The following is a 14324-nucleotide window of genomic DNA, read 5'->3' on the forward strand; positions in this document are numbered from 1 at the left end:
GAGTTGTGTGTGTGTCGATGTGAGCTTCTTGCTCTCGGTGAGTTTACGATGATCCGGTCAATTCCCATCAGCAGCAGTGATTACCACCAGACACCTGCAGGCCTCCATCAGAGCCCATGACCCCTGGTAACCCCTGGTAACCCCCGGTAACCCCTGGTAACCCCTGTAACCCCTGGTAAGCTCTGGTAACCCTGGTAACCGTGGTACCTGTGAGTTGTTGTACAGAAACGAGGTTATTAATAAATAAACAGATACACAGATGTGGGTCAGTTTCAGTTTCAGTTTGTGTGTAACAGGATCTGCTCGTCTGCATCAGGTCGTCACTCCTCGTCACAAACTTCCAGTTCTGTCGCCATGAAACAAACACAAACATCATGTCGTTACTCTCTGTATTGTCATCACGCGGCCCTGCGACCAGCTCTGAACCAAGTCTTTTAAACTCAAACATTCATGTGAGGATCCACCATGAGGAGGAAACTGTGGAGGAGGACGACGTTTTGTTTCACTGAAGAGAGAGAAATGTTCCTCTGTGTGGAAATGAAGTGGACGCTGTGAGTCCAGCAGCTGCAGTCTGCTGAGAAATCACTTTCACAACACGATGAACAGCAAACTGTCAGGCGGGATTAGTCTCTCATCATCCTCCGCTCGCTCGTTTATTCCTGCTCCTCATTCAAACTTCATCTCTGCTCGTCTGGCAGCAGCTCCGACCTGAACCTCCTGCAGCACTGACCTCCTCTACCTCTGTCTCCAGGCGCTAATTCAATTACAGCCACCACTTGAAAAGCCAATTATAATTAACACTGATTAATGAGCTGAAGTCAGAGGATACATCAGTGATAGAGTGATTGGACAACATTAGGAGGACAATTACAGAGCTGCAGGATGAACTGGATCACACCGCCGTCGTTAGAGGAGGAATCAGCGCTCGCGGGGAGGAAAGTCGGACCTGAGGTTAATGTTCTGCTAAACGGCGCCACAAATCAAATCACAATCAGTCTTATCTCATCTGAACAAACGAGCGAGTGCAGGTGAGAAATGTGTAGCTGCTCGTTCTCTGCGCAGGTGAGTCAGAGCAGCAGAACACGGACACTTCTACCTGTCGTTTAAAATGTCTGTATGTTTATGTTCTGTACATGAGAAAACCTTTCAACATCTTTAATCCTGACACCTGGATATTCTGCATGAGATTTCAGCATTATTGTGGCAACAAACCCAGAAGGTTCTGACCCGTCGGTGTGTCGAGGCAGCAGATATTTCAGATGAGACGTCAGGAGAGTTGTGATGATGCATCTCAACTTTCCAGCCGTGTTCGTGGTGCGACAGCCGGATGTGTTTGCAGGACGTATGGAGACGCGTTTGTGCCGTCATGGATCTGAAGGCAGAACATGAACTTTCCAAACCTTTGAGTCTCTCTGTGCCTGAACCGAACCGGTCCGTAAGAACAGTGTCATCTGAACAACACGTTGAAAACTGAACCTAAAGAAGCTCTACGTGACTGACTGAGTTGTCAGTGTGATGAACAAACTCAGTTCCAGGAAGAGACAAACAGTGTCAACAAGATTCAGCCGTCTTCTTCAGCTGCTGGTGTTTCCTGCGTCTGATTTGAGAGGCGACGCTGCGAGCTGCTCAGCATCTCTGCATCTCTGCTCCCCGCGTCCATCTTGGTAGAAGCTGTCATCTCCATCAGCTCGAGCTGTCGTGTGATGTGAAGATGATTGTGTTCCAGCCAAACCTTCTCCCAGCGTCCGTTTGAAATCTGCCACCAGCTGCTGCTCAGAACATTTCCATAACTGAGGACGAACGGATCGTCGGTCGCACGGCTGCAAGTGAAGGAAGACTGATGCTGATCAATAGCAGGACGTTTGCATCAGGACACAGACAGAAACCGCTTCACACTGACAGAGAAAATGTTTGAAAGACACAGAAGACACCAGAATACATGAATATATTAAATATGATTTGTATCTGGATCTTCTGAAAGCTGCAGCCAATCTGTAAAAACCTGCCCACATATTCTGATGGAGCGAGACGTTAAAAGGGAATGAACTATGAATATTTCTACAGGTCCATTTTAAAAAAAGAAAGAAAGAATGAATATTTAGTTCCATGTTGTTTGTTTTTTGAGAGCTGTCTCTGTTTGACAGTGACAGCAGGTAGAGACAGGTGGGTGTGATGTTCTGTACTCGAGGACGTCAGGATGGTTTGCAATCTGCCACCGTGCACAACAAAGAGGAAGTGAACACTTTGACATCATCAGGGTATGAAGCAGCCACAGCGGTCCAAACATGGAGGTTCTGTCACCACAAACAGACTGGTTCCATGTGTTGGTACATCATGAACTGTACTCCAGAACACCTTGTCATCAGACCCTGGAACAGATGGTGAACTGTGCCTGAGATTCTTATTCTGGATGAAGTCACAGATGTCTTCACACATGTTTACTGCTGAAGCTGGTTCATCTTCTGACACCATGTCCAGTCGGCTTTTAACATTAGCTGTTTTCATCCTGGGCTGCAAGACGCCAGGTTGGCCGTCCTTTTTGTGGCTAGGTCCGTGGATTTAGACAGAAGGCAATAATATGGCAGTAATATGGGAGTCTGTTTTGGTGACACCTCTGAGGGTACACTAATTTCCACCTCCATGGCTGTAAATCCGAGCCATCGATGCTGCGTGAGGTGGGCGGAGGTGTTGATGACGTGCACTGTTGTGCGACCCACAGCCGGGGAGTTTTAAAACCAGGAAACAGCTGATCACAGCAGTCAGTCCATCACTTCATCTGCGGACATTAAGATGAACAACTGGACAGCCACTGAGATCCAGGAGATGCTAGCGTCTCCTCGCTCTCTATAGCTGTTTGGTTGTGTTAGCTTGTTGTTGTGTCAACAAGCTAAGAACGGTCGCTACTTTCAAATTAAAAGCCCCCCCGCAAAGAGCCCAGTTCTAAACTCCAATGGGGTGCAATGTAAAGCTCTTATTTTGAAGAAAAATTCGACCTGCTTCACTGTTCACAGCCCAACTTCCTGCTTCACGTCACATGTTTACTCCTACCCCAGTTGAGGCCAAGTGGTGGCTTTTGGAAAAGAAGGAATATTACACCTCCGTTTTAGAAAGACAAGGCGGCACATTGCAGCCTTTACCTGGCTGCAAATGTGCCATCTTTTCTATCTCAAATGGGCTAGAGACACGACCCTGCACAAACATTGGTCAGATGTGATGTTACGTTGCGTGCTAACAAACCAAGCACGTCGTCAAAATGTTCTGTCTTTGAAACATCAGACTATCGCTCGGGACAAACGGTCCAATCACAGCTATTGATGTAGCTGCTGGTTAGCTTCCCATCCGGACCTGCAGCCTCTTTGTGGGTCCAGTTCAGACTTCCAACAGGTTCCGTCCCGTCTCACAGGCCGAGCTTCGGGCCTCATCACTCACTGCTTCTGTTTATTTAAGATGAACTGTGTCGCTCTCGTCAGGGTCGACCGCGGGCTGAGTTTATGTGGTCGTGTGACAAATCGCCTTGATGAGGTTCATGTTTTGTGACAGGAAGAAATGTTTGTGTTACAGGAAGTCAGTTAATTGCTGTAATCCTCCCTGCAGGCTGCAGAGTGTCACTGTCACTGCACACTGTTTACAGCATCAGATGTTTCACAGTGAGGACTGTCTGTCGGCCCACACACTGTTCAATCTCACACATCTACTGTCAACATATTAATGTGTCAGGACTGCAGAGATAATGACTTCCACATGCCGTCCAGCTCTGAACTCTACAGACTCTGTAAACACTGTATCTGCTCAACATCATCATGTTAGCATCGTCTCTGTGAGTGTGTTGCTAGCTGCTGTTAGCATCCAGATAAAAATGAAATAAGTTCCTTTCATCATCGGGTTCTGAAGAGGAGTTAACGTGAGACACTGCTTCTGCTGCCGTCCAACAATATTTCAGCCTCCTGCTGCGTCGCCATGGTTCCTTATTTTTATATTCAGCAAGACGAGAAATCTGGGGAACGATTCTGGTTTTCTGGCAGCGATGAGATCATCAAATATTAATAAATCCATCTGGAGAAAATTCTTAAAGGAACAGTTCACCCAAAACCTCAAAAGTCCTCCTCATCCTCTCCACCTCCTGATGATATAAAGTCCTCCTCTCCTCCTCCTGATGATATAAAGTCCTCCTCTCCTCCTCCTGATGATATAAAGTCCTCCTCTCCTCCTGATGATATAAAGTCCTCCTCTCCTCCTGATGATATAAAGTCCTCCTCTCCTCCTCCTGATGATATAAAGTCCTCCTCTCCTCCTCCTGATGATATAAAGTCCTCCTCTCCTCCTGATGATATAAAGTCCGCCTCTCCTCCTCCTGATGATATAAAGTCCTCCTCTCCTCCTCCTGATGATATAAAGTCCTCCTCTCCTCCTGATGATATAAAGTCCTCCTCTCCTCCTCCTGATGATATAAAGTCCTCCTCTCCTCCTGATGATATAAAGTCCTCCTCTCCTCCTCCTGATGATATAAAGTCCTCCTCTCCTCCTGATGATATAAAGTCCTCCTCTCCTCCTCCTGATGATATAAAGTCCTCCTCTCCTCCTCCTGATGATATAAAGTCCTCCTCTCCTCCTGATGATATAAAGTCCTCCTCTCCTCCTCCTGATGATATAAAGTCCTCCTCTCCTCCTGATGATATAAAGTCATCCTCTCCTCCTCCTGATGATATAAAGTCCTCCTCTCCTCCTCCTGATGATATAAAGTCCTCCTCTCCTCCTGATGATATAAAGTCCTCCTCTCCTCCTGATGATATAAAGTCCTCCTCTCCTCCTCCTGATGATATAAAGTCCTCCTCTCCTCCTGATGATATAAAGTCCTCCTCTCCTCCTCCTGATGATATAAAGTCCTCCTCTCCTCCTCCTGATGATATAAAGTCTTCCTCTCCTCCTGATGATATAAAGTCATCCTCTCCTCCTCCTGATGATATAAAGTCCTCCTCTCCTCCTCCTGATGATATAAAGTCCTCCTGTCCTCCTGATGATATAAAGTCATCCTCTCCTCCTCCTGATGATATAAAGTCCTCCTCTCCTCCTCCTGAGGATATAAAGTCCTCCTCTCCTCCTCCTGATGATATAAAGTCATCCTCTCCTCCTCCTGATGATATAAAGTCCTCCTCTCCTCCTCCTGAGGATATAAAGTCATCCTCTCCTCCTCCTGATGATATAAAGTCCTCCTCTCCTCCTCCTGATGATATAAAGTCCTCCTCTCCTCCTCCTGATGATATAAAGTCCTCCTCTCCTCCTCCTGATGATATAAAGTCCTCCTCTCCTCCTCCTGATGATATAAAGTCCTCCTCTCCTCCTCCTGATGATATAAAGTCCTCCTCTCCTCCTCCTGATGATATAAAGTCATGTTTGTATATTAGTTTTGAATACATTTTTAAAGTTTAAAGAAGAAAAGTGAGAAATCTTTTGGGACACAAATGTTTTACTTCTACTGACTGTTTTCAGACACGTTTACTTCTGTTTGTTTTTTATAACTTGATTAAATGTTTTGGTTTGTCCTTGATTCATTAAACTTTGACCTTTTTTTACTTTAAACCTCTTGGCTGCTCTTCAACATCTCAGGGTGAATATTGTACTTTTATTTACTGCGCTGTATCTTTCTGTTGGCTCCACTTCATTTGTGTTAATTGTCTTAAACTCTTATTAAGTGTCTGACAGCAGCTTCACTCCTGCACCCTCCACATGAAGCGCTGCTGACTGATAACAACAGTATGAATCATCAGATAAATTCCACAGTTACATGAGGTATTTCTACTTGAATTACACTCAGATGTTATTAGAGCTGAGGCAGCTCATTAACATAAAGGTTCTAATGAGCCCCGTGTGAACTGATCCGGACCCGACGGACCTCGGCTCCTTCTGTCAGTGAGCTTTTAGCGTCCTGGTGTGAGAAGGCGTTCAGTTGAATGAGCGGCTGGTGTCGAGTCCAGGCTCACCTGCTGAGATCTCCCGGGGTATTTAATGGCTGAATTATCCAAACGAGCTGTAACTTTAGAAGCTAAAAACATCTTGAGAGGATCAGAAGGTTCTGAGTCTCACCGTTGCACAGATGACTCACGTTTGGTCTCTGTGTCGTTAGTTTAATATGAAGCGCTGACTCATGATTTGTGTGCTCGAGGATGTCGGGGAAATTATTCATGAGTCAAAGCGTGAACTGACCACGTCACATCAGGAAGAGGAGGAGATTCACTGCCGCTCAGTGATGGAGGACGAGCTGTCAGCTGATTCGTCTCTTCTGCTGCTTCTGATTTGACACAACAAATAAAGACGTCACCTTTGTTTTGAGGAAGTTTTTAAACCATTTTCAATATTTATGGAACAAATTGTTAATTGAGAAAGCTTTGAACAGAGCAGAATGAAAACAGTTTCTGATTGCAGATGGAGATTGATTATTAGATGATGAATAAACCTGCAACACTTTGTCCTCCACCTGTTCTCCTCAGGAGGACTTTCACTCCAACACTGTAAAGTGTCCAGGACTGCAGAGATAATGACTTCCACATGCCGTCCAGCTCTGTACTCTACAGACTCTGTAAACACTGTATCTGCTCAACATCATCAAGTTAGCATCGTCTCTGTGAGCGTGTCGCTAGCTGCTGTTAGCATCCAGATAAAACTGAAACTTGTTCCTTTGGAGTTTTTCATCATTGGGTTCTGAAGAGGAGCTAACGTGAGACACTGCTGCTTCTTCTGCTGCCATCCAACAATATTTAAGCCTCCTGCTGCGTCGCCATGGTTCCTTATTTTTATATTCAGCAAGACGGAAAATCTAAATAACGATTCTGGTTTTCTGGCAGCGATGAGATCATCAAATATTAATAAATCCATCTGGAGAAAATTCTTAAAGGAGCAGTTCACCCAAATAAGACAACCCAGTCCTCCTCTCCTCCTGATGATATAAAGCCCTCCTCTCCTCCTCCTGATGATATAAAGTCCTCCTCTCCTCCTCCTGATGATATAAAGTCCTCCTCTCCTCCTCCTGATGATATAAAGTCTTCCTCTCCTCCTGAGGATATAAAGTCCTCCTCTCCTCCTCCTGATGATAAAAAGTCTTCCTCTCCTCACCTCCGTGAGGAATATAAAGTCCCTCCTCCTCACTCACCTGTATGATATAAAAGTCCTCCTCTCTCCGATGATATAAGTCCTCCTCTCCTCCTCCTGATGGATATAACGTCCCTCCTCTCCTCCTCCTGATGCATATAAAGTCCTCCCTCTCCTCCTGATGATATAAAGTCCTCTCTCCTCCTCCCCTCGATGATATAAAGTCCTCCCTCTCACTCCTTCCTGATGATATAAAGTCCCTCCTCTCCTCCTCCTGATCGATATAAAGTCCTCCTCTCCTCCCTGATGATATAAAGTCCTCCTCCTCCTCTCCTTGATGATATAAGTCCTCCTCTCCTCCTCCTGATGATATAAAGTCCTCCTCTCCTCCTGATGATATAAAGTCCTCCTCTCCTCCTCCTGATAGAGTCCTCCTCTCCTCCTGATGATATAAAGTCCTCCTCTCCTCCTCCTGATGATATAAAGTCCTCCTCTCCTCCTCCTGATGATATAAAGTCCTCCTCTCCTCCTGATGATATAAAGTCCTCCTCTCCTCCTCCTGATGATATAAAGTCCTCCTCTCCTCCTCCTGATGATATAAAGTCCTCCTCTCCTCCTCCTGATGATATAAAGTCCTCCTCTCCTCCTGATGATATAAAGTCCTCCTCTCCTCCTCCTGATGATATAAAGTCCTCCTCTCCTCCTCCTGATGATATAAAGTCATCCTCTCCTCCTCCTGATGATATAAAGTCCTCCTCTCCTCCTCCTGATGATATAAAGTCCTCCTCTCCTCCTGATGATATAAAGTCATCCTCTCCTCCTCCTGATGATATAAAGTCCTCCTCTCCTCCTCCTGAGGATATAAAGTCCTCCTCTCCTCCTCCTGATGATATAAAGTCTTCCTCTCCTCCTGATGATATAAAGTCCTCCTCTCCTCCTCCTGATGATATAAAGTCTTCCTCTCCTCCTGATGATATAAAGTCCTCCTCTCCTCCTCCTGATGATATAAAGTCTTCCTCTCCTCCTGATGATATAAAGTCCTCCTCTCCTCCTCCTGAGGATATAAAGTCCTCCTCTCCTCCTGATGATATAAAGTCCTCCTCTCCTCCTCCTGATGATATAAAGTCTTCCTCTCCTCCTCCTGATGATATAAAGTCTTCCTCTCCTCCTGATGATATAAAGTCTTCCTCTCCTCCTCCTGATGATATAAAGTCTTCCTCTCCTCCTGATGATATAAAGTCATCCTCTCCTCCTCCTGATGATATAAAGTCCTCCTCTCCTCCTCCTGATGATATAAAGTCCTCCTCTCCTCCTGATGATATAAAGTCCTCCTCTCCTCCTGATGATATAAAGTCCTCCTCTCCTCCTCCTGATGATATAAAGTCCTCCTCTCCTCCTGATGATATAAAGTCCTCCTCTCCTCCTCCTGAGGATATAAAGTCCTCCTCTCCTCCTCCTGATGATATAAAGTCTTCCTCTCCTCCTGATGATATAAAGTCATCCTCTCCTCCTCCTGATGATATAAAGTCCTCCTCTCCTCCTCCTGATGATATAAAGTCCTCCTCTCCTCCTCCTGATGATATAAAGTCTTCCTCTCCTCCTGATGATATAAAGTCATCCTCTCCTCCTCCTGAGGATATAAAGTCCTCCTCTCCTCCTCCTGATGATATAAAGTCCTCCTGTCCTCCTGATGATATAAAGTCATCCTCTCCTCCTCCTGATGATATAAAGTCCTCCTCTCCTCCTCCTGAGGATATAAAGTCCTCCTCTCCTCCTCCTGATGATATAAAGTCATCCTCTCCTCCTCCTGATGATATAAAGTCCTCCTCTCCTCCTCCTGAGGATATAAAGTCATCCTCTCCTCCTCCTGATGATATAAAGTCCTCCTCTCCTCCTCCTGATGATATAAAGTCATCCTCTCCTCCTCCTGATGATATAAAGTCCTCCTCTCCTCCTCCTGAGGATATAAAGTCATCCTCTCCTCCTCCTGATGATATAAAGTCCTCCTCTCCTCCTCCTGAGGTTATAAAATCCTCCTCTCCTCCTCCTGATGATATAAAGTCTTCCTCTCCTCCTCCTGAGGATATAAAGTCATGTTTGTATATTAGTTTTAAATACATTTTTCAAAGTTAAAAGAAGAAAAGTAGGAAATCTGTTGGGACACAAATGTTTTACTTCTACCGACTCGTTTCAGACACGTTTAGTTCTGTTTGTTTTTTATTACTTAATTACCCTCATTCATTAAACTTTGACCTTCTTTTACTTTAAACCTCTTGGCTGCTCTTCAACATCTCAGGGTGAATATTGTACTTTTATTTACTGCGCTGTATCTTTCTGTTGGCTCCACTTCATTTGTGTAAATTGTCTTAAACTCTTATTAAGTGTCTGACAGCAGCTTCACTCCCGTCAGCCTCCACATGAAGCGCTGCTGACCGATAACAACAGTATGAATCATCAGATAACATCCACAGTTACATGAGGTATTTCTACTTGAATTACACTCAGATGTTATTAGAGCTGAGGCGGCTCATTAACATAAAGGTTCTAATGATCCCTGTGTGAACTGATCCGGACCCGACGGACCTCGGCTCCTTCTGTCAGTGAGCTTTTAGCGTCCTGGTGTGAGAAGGCGTTCAGTTGAATGAGCGGCTGGTGTCGAGTCCAGGCTCACCTGCTGAGATCTCCCGGGGTATTTAATGGCTGAATTATCCAAACGAGCTGTAACTTTAGAAGCTGAAAACATCTTGAGAGGATCACAAGGTTCTGAGTCTCACCGTTGCACAGATGACTCACGTTTGGTCTCTGTGTCGTTAGTTTAATATGAAGCGCTGACTCATGATTCATGTGCTTGAGGATGTCGGGGAAATTATTCATGAATCAAAGCGTGAACTGACCACGTCACATCAGGAAGAGGAGGAGATTCTCCTCAGGAGGACTTTCACTCCAACACTGTAAAGTGTCCAGGACTGCAGAGATAATGACTTCCACATGCCGTCCAGCTCTGAACTCTACAGACTCTGTAAACACTGTATCTGCTCAACATCATCATGTTAGCATCGTCTCTGTGAGTGTGTTGCTAGCTGCTGTTAGCATCCAGATAAAAATTAAACATATTCCTTCAGAGTTTTTCATCATCGGGTTCTGAAGAGGAGCTAACGTGAGACACTGCTGCTTCTGCTGCCATCCAACAATATTTCAGTCTCCTGCTGCGTCACCATGGTTCCTTATTTTTATATTCAGCAAGAAATCTGGGGAACGATTCTGGTTTTCTGGCAGCGATGAGATCATCAAATATTAATAAATCCATCAGGAGAAACTTCTTAAAGGAGCAGTTCACCCAAAACTTCAAAACTCAGTCCTCCTCTCCTCCTCCTGATGATAGAGAACAATGGAGAGCAGCAGAGCGCTGTCAGAGGAACAGTTGCATTGTGGGAAATGTAGGCACCAGGTATAAACACACGACCACTTCTTCTGCAGTCTTGACTGAGAAAAGTTAAACTCTCAACTGGGGGTGGGAGAAATAATTGATTCTTAGATGCATCGCGACGCAGACGATTCTGAATCGATTTACAAAAGTCAAAAATTGATTTTCTAAATGTTAATTGACAACGTAATGTTGACAGAGCGCAAGAGGCGGAACTTGTAATTGTGGAAGTGCAGCGCCCGGACAGTTGATGGTGCACACATAACAAAAAAACATGAGATGGCTCAGCGCAACATTCAACCGGCAGCCTCTGCTTTAACAGCAATATCAAATTTTCCACCCAACTCGGAGAGAGTGAAGCGAATTACAAACTCTGCCGCAACTTTGATTGCCGAGGACTTGCGTCTGTACTCAGTCGCGCTTTGTTGCGCACCGCTTGCATTTCAACATGTTGTGCAAAAAGTTGTTGCACAGTGTGTTGGAATGCAAGAGGTAGCATAGCATCAGGACGTGCTGCCTATCACCCATAACAGGAGAGGTCTTATTGTTATCTTTGACTGAGAGCAGCTTTTTCTTTAATGACACATAGAGAAGAAAAATTAATGTGTTCATTTTTTTATTATCAATGACCAAAAGTAGCCATGTTTTCGTATGAGAGCTGAAGCTTTTTTATTTTTATACAGGCTACAGTATGTTTTTCTCTCATGCTCATTGTCTGTAACAGGAGGATTCTGTGTTCAAGTCAAATCTATTTGTGACAAAGAAAAGCCTTTGCTTTAATGAAATATTAAAATGATTAAATATTAAGTTAATTAATCTGTTGATTTTCTTTAATGATCACCACAAAAGTAGGAAGTGATTAGCAAACTCAGATTTGATTATTATTACTATTATTATTATTATTATTATTATTATTGTTATTTTAAATCATGCATGAAAATGTATGCAAAAAAAATCGATAATCGGTTAAGAATCGAATCGTTGTCGACTGAATGGAATGGTGAGGTGCTGTGAGAGTCCGTCTCAACGACTCTGTCAAAGTTGAACATAAATAATGAATCCATGTTTTTATTTACAGTTGATGTAGTCTCGTCAGCTGCTTTATGAATGTCAGTCAAAAATAAGATGATTAAAGAATCTGTAAAGAAAGGTGAAGGTGATTTGAAACAGCAGAACAAAACTATGGAAGCCCGGATGGTCAAACATTGTTTATATTCCTGTGTTTCTGTATTAATGAGTTACATTTTAATTGTTTTAATGTCGTCATCACTGATACCAAATGTTGTTTTGTCAAGATCACAAACAGAAACTAGTAACTAAAGTAATCTAATAAAAATAACAACTTATTAAGCATAAAGTGGCATAAAATGAAAATACTAAAGTAACTAAGTATCTGAGTAAATGTATTGTGTGTGTTTGTACTTCTTCCTTTGTCATCTTGAGTTTTAGTTTCTGTATTTATGTTGAAATTAACCAATAATAAAATGTTCTTCTTGTCTCTGATGCAGCCTGTAATCTGCAGAGTAACTAGTAACTAAAGTAATCTGATACATGCAGCTGAGAGAGAGTATAGAGAAGGAGAACATGTAAATACTCGAGTACCTTAAAACTGAAGTACTCTGTTACATTCCTGTGAGCGCGCGCACTGAGTGCGTTTTGGGGTTTGTTCGCCGCGCGCCGCATCACCCCGGGTCATCGTGCGCGTCATCCGTGCACGCGCGTGGTGCGTGTTAGACACCTGAGAGAGAGAGGGTGGCACGCACGCGCTTTTACTGTGTGTGTGTGTTTGTATCTGTGTGTGTGTGTGTGTGTGTCAGGGGGAGGAGGAGGGAGTGTGTGTGTGTGTGTTTGTATCTGTGTGTGTGTGTGTGTGTGTCGGGGGGAGGAGGGGGAGTGTGTGTGTGTGTGTGTGTCAGGGGGAGGAGGGGGGAGTGCGTGTGTGTGTGTGTGTGTGTCAGGGAGAGGAGGGGGGAGTGTGTGTGTGTGTGTGTGTGTCAGGGGGAGGAGGGGGGAGTGTGTGTGTGTGGGTTTCTAGGTTTTCCTCAGTGGTCGCACGCGCTGGTTCGCTGAAGGAGACGCGAGCGGACGCACGAGGAGCTGGAGTGGATTAGACGCAGTTTTACCGGGAGACGCGCGTGCCATTACGCACCAGCAGCAGCGACTGAAGTGCCGACAGAGGCGCGTCATCGTCGTTATTATTATTATTAATATTATTTTTAATATTATTAACATTATTGTTGTTGGTATGAATGCGCGCGGGCTCCGGACGCCGGCAGTCCTCTGAACCAGCACCGAGCAGCGAGCAGCGGGAAAGTTGGAGTGAGGCGCGCGGACGGAGTGCGAGCAGCAGCGGGAGAGTCTCTTCATGGACCGGATACACCGGGCCGGAACATGCGGTCCTTAACGGACTCTCGTCCCTCCGCGCTGCTCTGAGTCCACCGAGGGGCTCCGGGCGCCCCGACACACCGACCCCAGCTCCCCCAGCATGTCGGCGGCACTTTCTCCGGTTCGCAGCGCAGAGAGGGAGTGAGAGACACCGGGAGACAGCGGGAGAGAGAGCCGGACCGGACCGGACCGGACCGCCTGTGTTCCGCCTTCAGGACCTGTCGGATTACCGCCGAGATGATCCTCATCAGCACCCTTACTCTGGTGTTTGTGTTGGGTGAGTTCACCACACACACGCACACACACACACACACACACACACACAGGCGCACACCAGCGTGCGCGCGCATGCACACCTCACACACACACACACACACACACACACACAGGCAGGTGAGGGGGGACCCCACCTCTCACTGACCCCCCTCCTTCTCCCAACATGCGGGGCTCGTGCGTGATTCAAGGATTTAGAGTTTCATCTAAAACTAAAGATTACAGCTCACGCACACACACACACACACACACACACAGACACACACACACACAGACACACACACACGCGCGCGCACACACACACACACGCACATACACACTGTGGATGGAGGAAGAATTCTGATCATTTCACCACAAAGTATAAATACTCGATTACACAGTTATCAGAGGTTAAATGTGACTAATGATTATTTTCATTGTCGATCATTGATTGATTGATTGATTGATTGATCAGCCTCAGATCAATTCTCTGACCATCAGACGAGCTGGTGATTGAATTATTGATTGACATTTGATAGACTGATGGATGGACGTGTCTCGTGTCCTCCACTGGAGGATCTGATAGGTGGATGTTTCAGGGCCGCTGATGATGTCAGAGTGACATCATCAAAACAATCTGTTTGATGTTAATATATCTGGAGTGAGATGATCAATACATCTGAGCTGATATCGACACATCAGCAGACACAAAGATATTAAAGGTTCACCAGCAGGAGGCGGCGTGGAGGCCGAGCTGTGACAGTTTATTCACATTCCTCCACTGGATGTTGAGGCAGGAAAACAACAGAACCGAGCACGTTCAGCCGGGTCCAGTGTTCAGATCAGAACCGAGCCGAGGGGATAAACCCGGTCTGCTGCAGGGTCAGAGTCAGGTGTCAGTGTCTGAGTGGGTCACAGGTGTGATGTGACTCTGACATGTCGTGCAGTAGAAGTATCAGGTATCGATATTAAGTACTTGAGTACTTGAATACTCAGTTACTTTCTGCCTCTGCTGAACCGGAGCCGGTCTCTGTGGACTCTGTGGACTCTGGACCTCAGCACCACTGCAGCGTCTCTGTCCTCGGTCCTGAAACCAGCCGCCTCCACAGGGAACAGCTGGCAGCTTTTATTTTGAAAGGCTGAACTGAACCAGGATCAGTTTGTGGTCAGACGTGTTTAT

At 45.4% G+C, this 14324-nt stretch overlaps 1 protein-coding gene across 1 annotated transcript in view; it reads left to right on the forward strand.

Moving 5' to 3' along the window:
- The first annotated feature begins 12513 nt into the window (after positions 1 to 12513).
- Positions 12514 to 14324, forward strand: part of LOC115577859 (GDNF family receptor alpha-2-like) — a 148213-nt gene continuing 146402 nt past the window's right edge. Inside the window, exon 1 of the mRNA XM_030410742.1 lies at positions 12514 to 13169. Coding sequence (XP_030266602.1) covers positions 13130 to 13169 — 40 coding nt within the window. The 5' untranslated portion in view covers positions 12514 to 13129. The remainder of the gene's footprint in view (positions 13170 to 14324) is intronic.

The sequence above is a fragment of the Sparus aurata genome, unplaced genomic scaffold (genome assembly GCF_900880675.1).
Source record: "Sparus aurata unplaced genomic scaffold, fSpaAur1.1, whole genome shotgun sequence".
Lineage (NCBI taxonomy): Eukaryota > Metazoa > Chordata > Actinopteri > Spariformes > Sparidae > Sparus > Sparus aurata.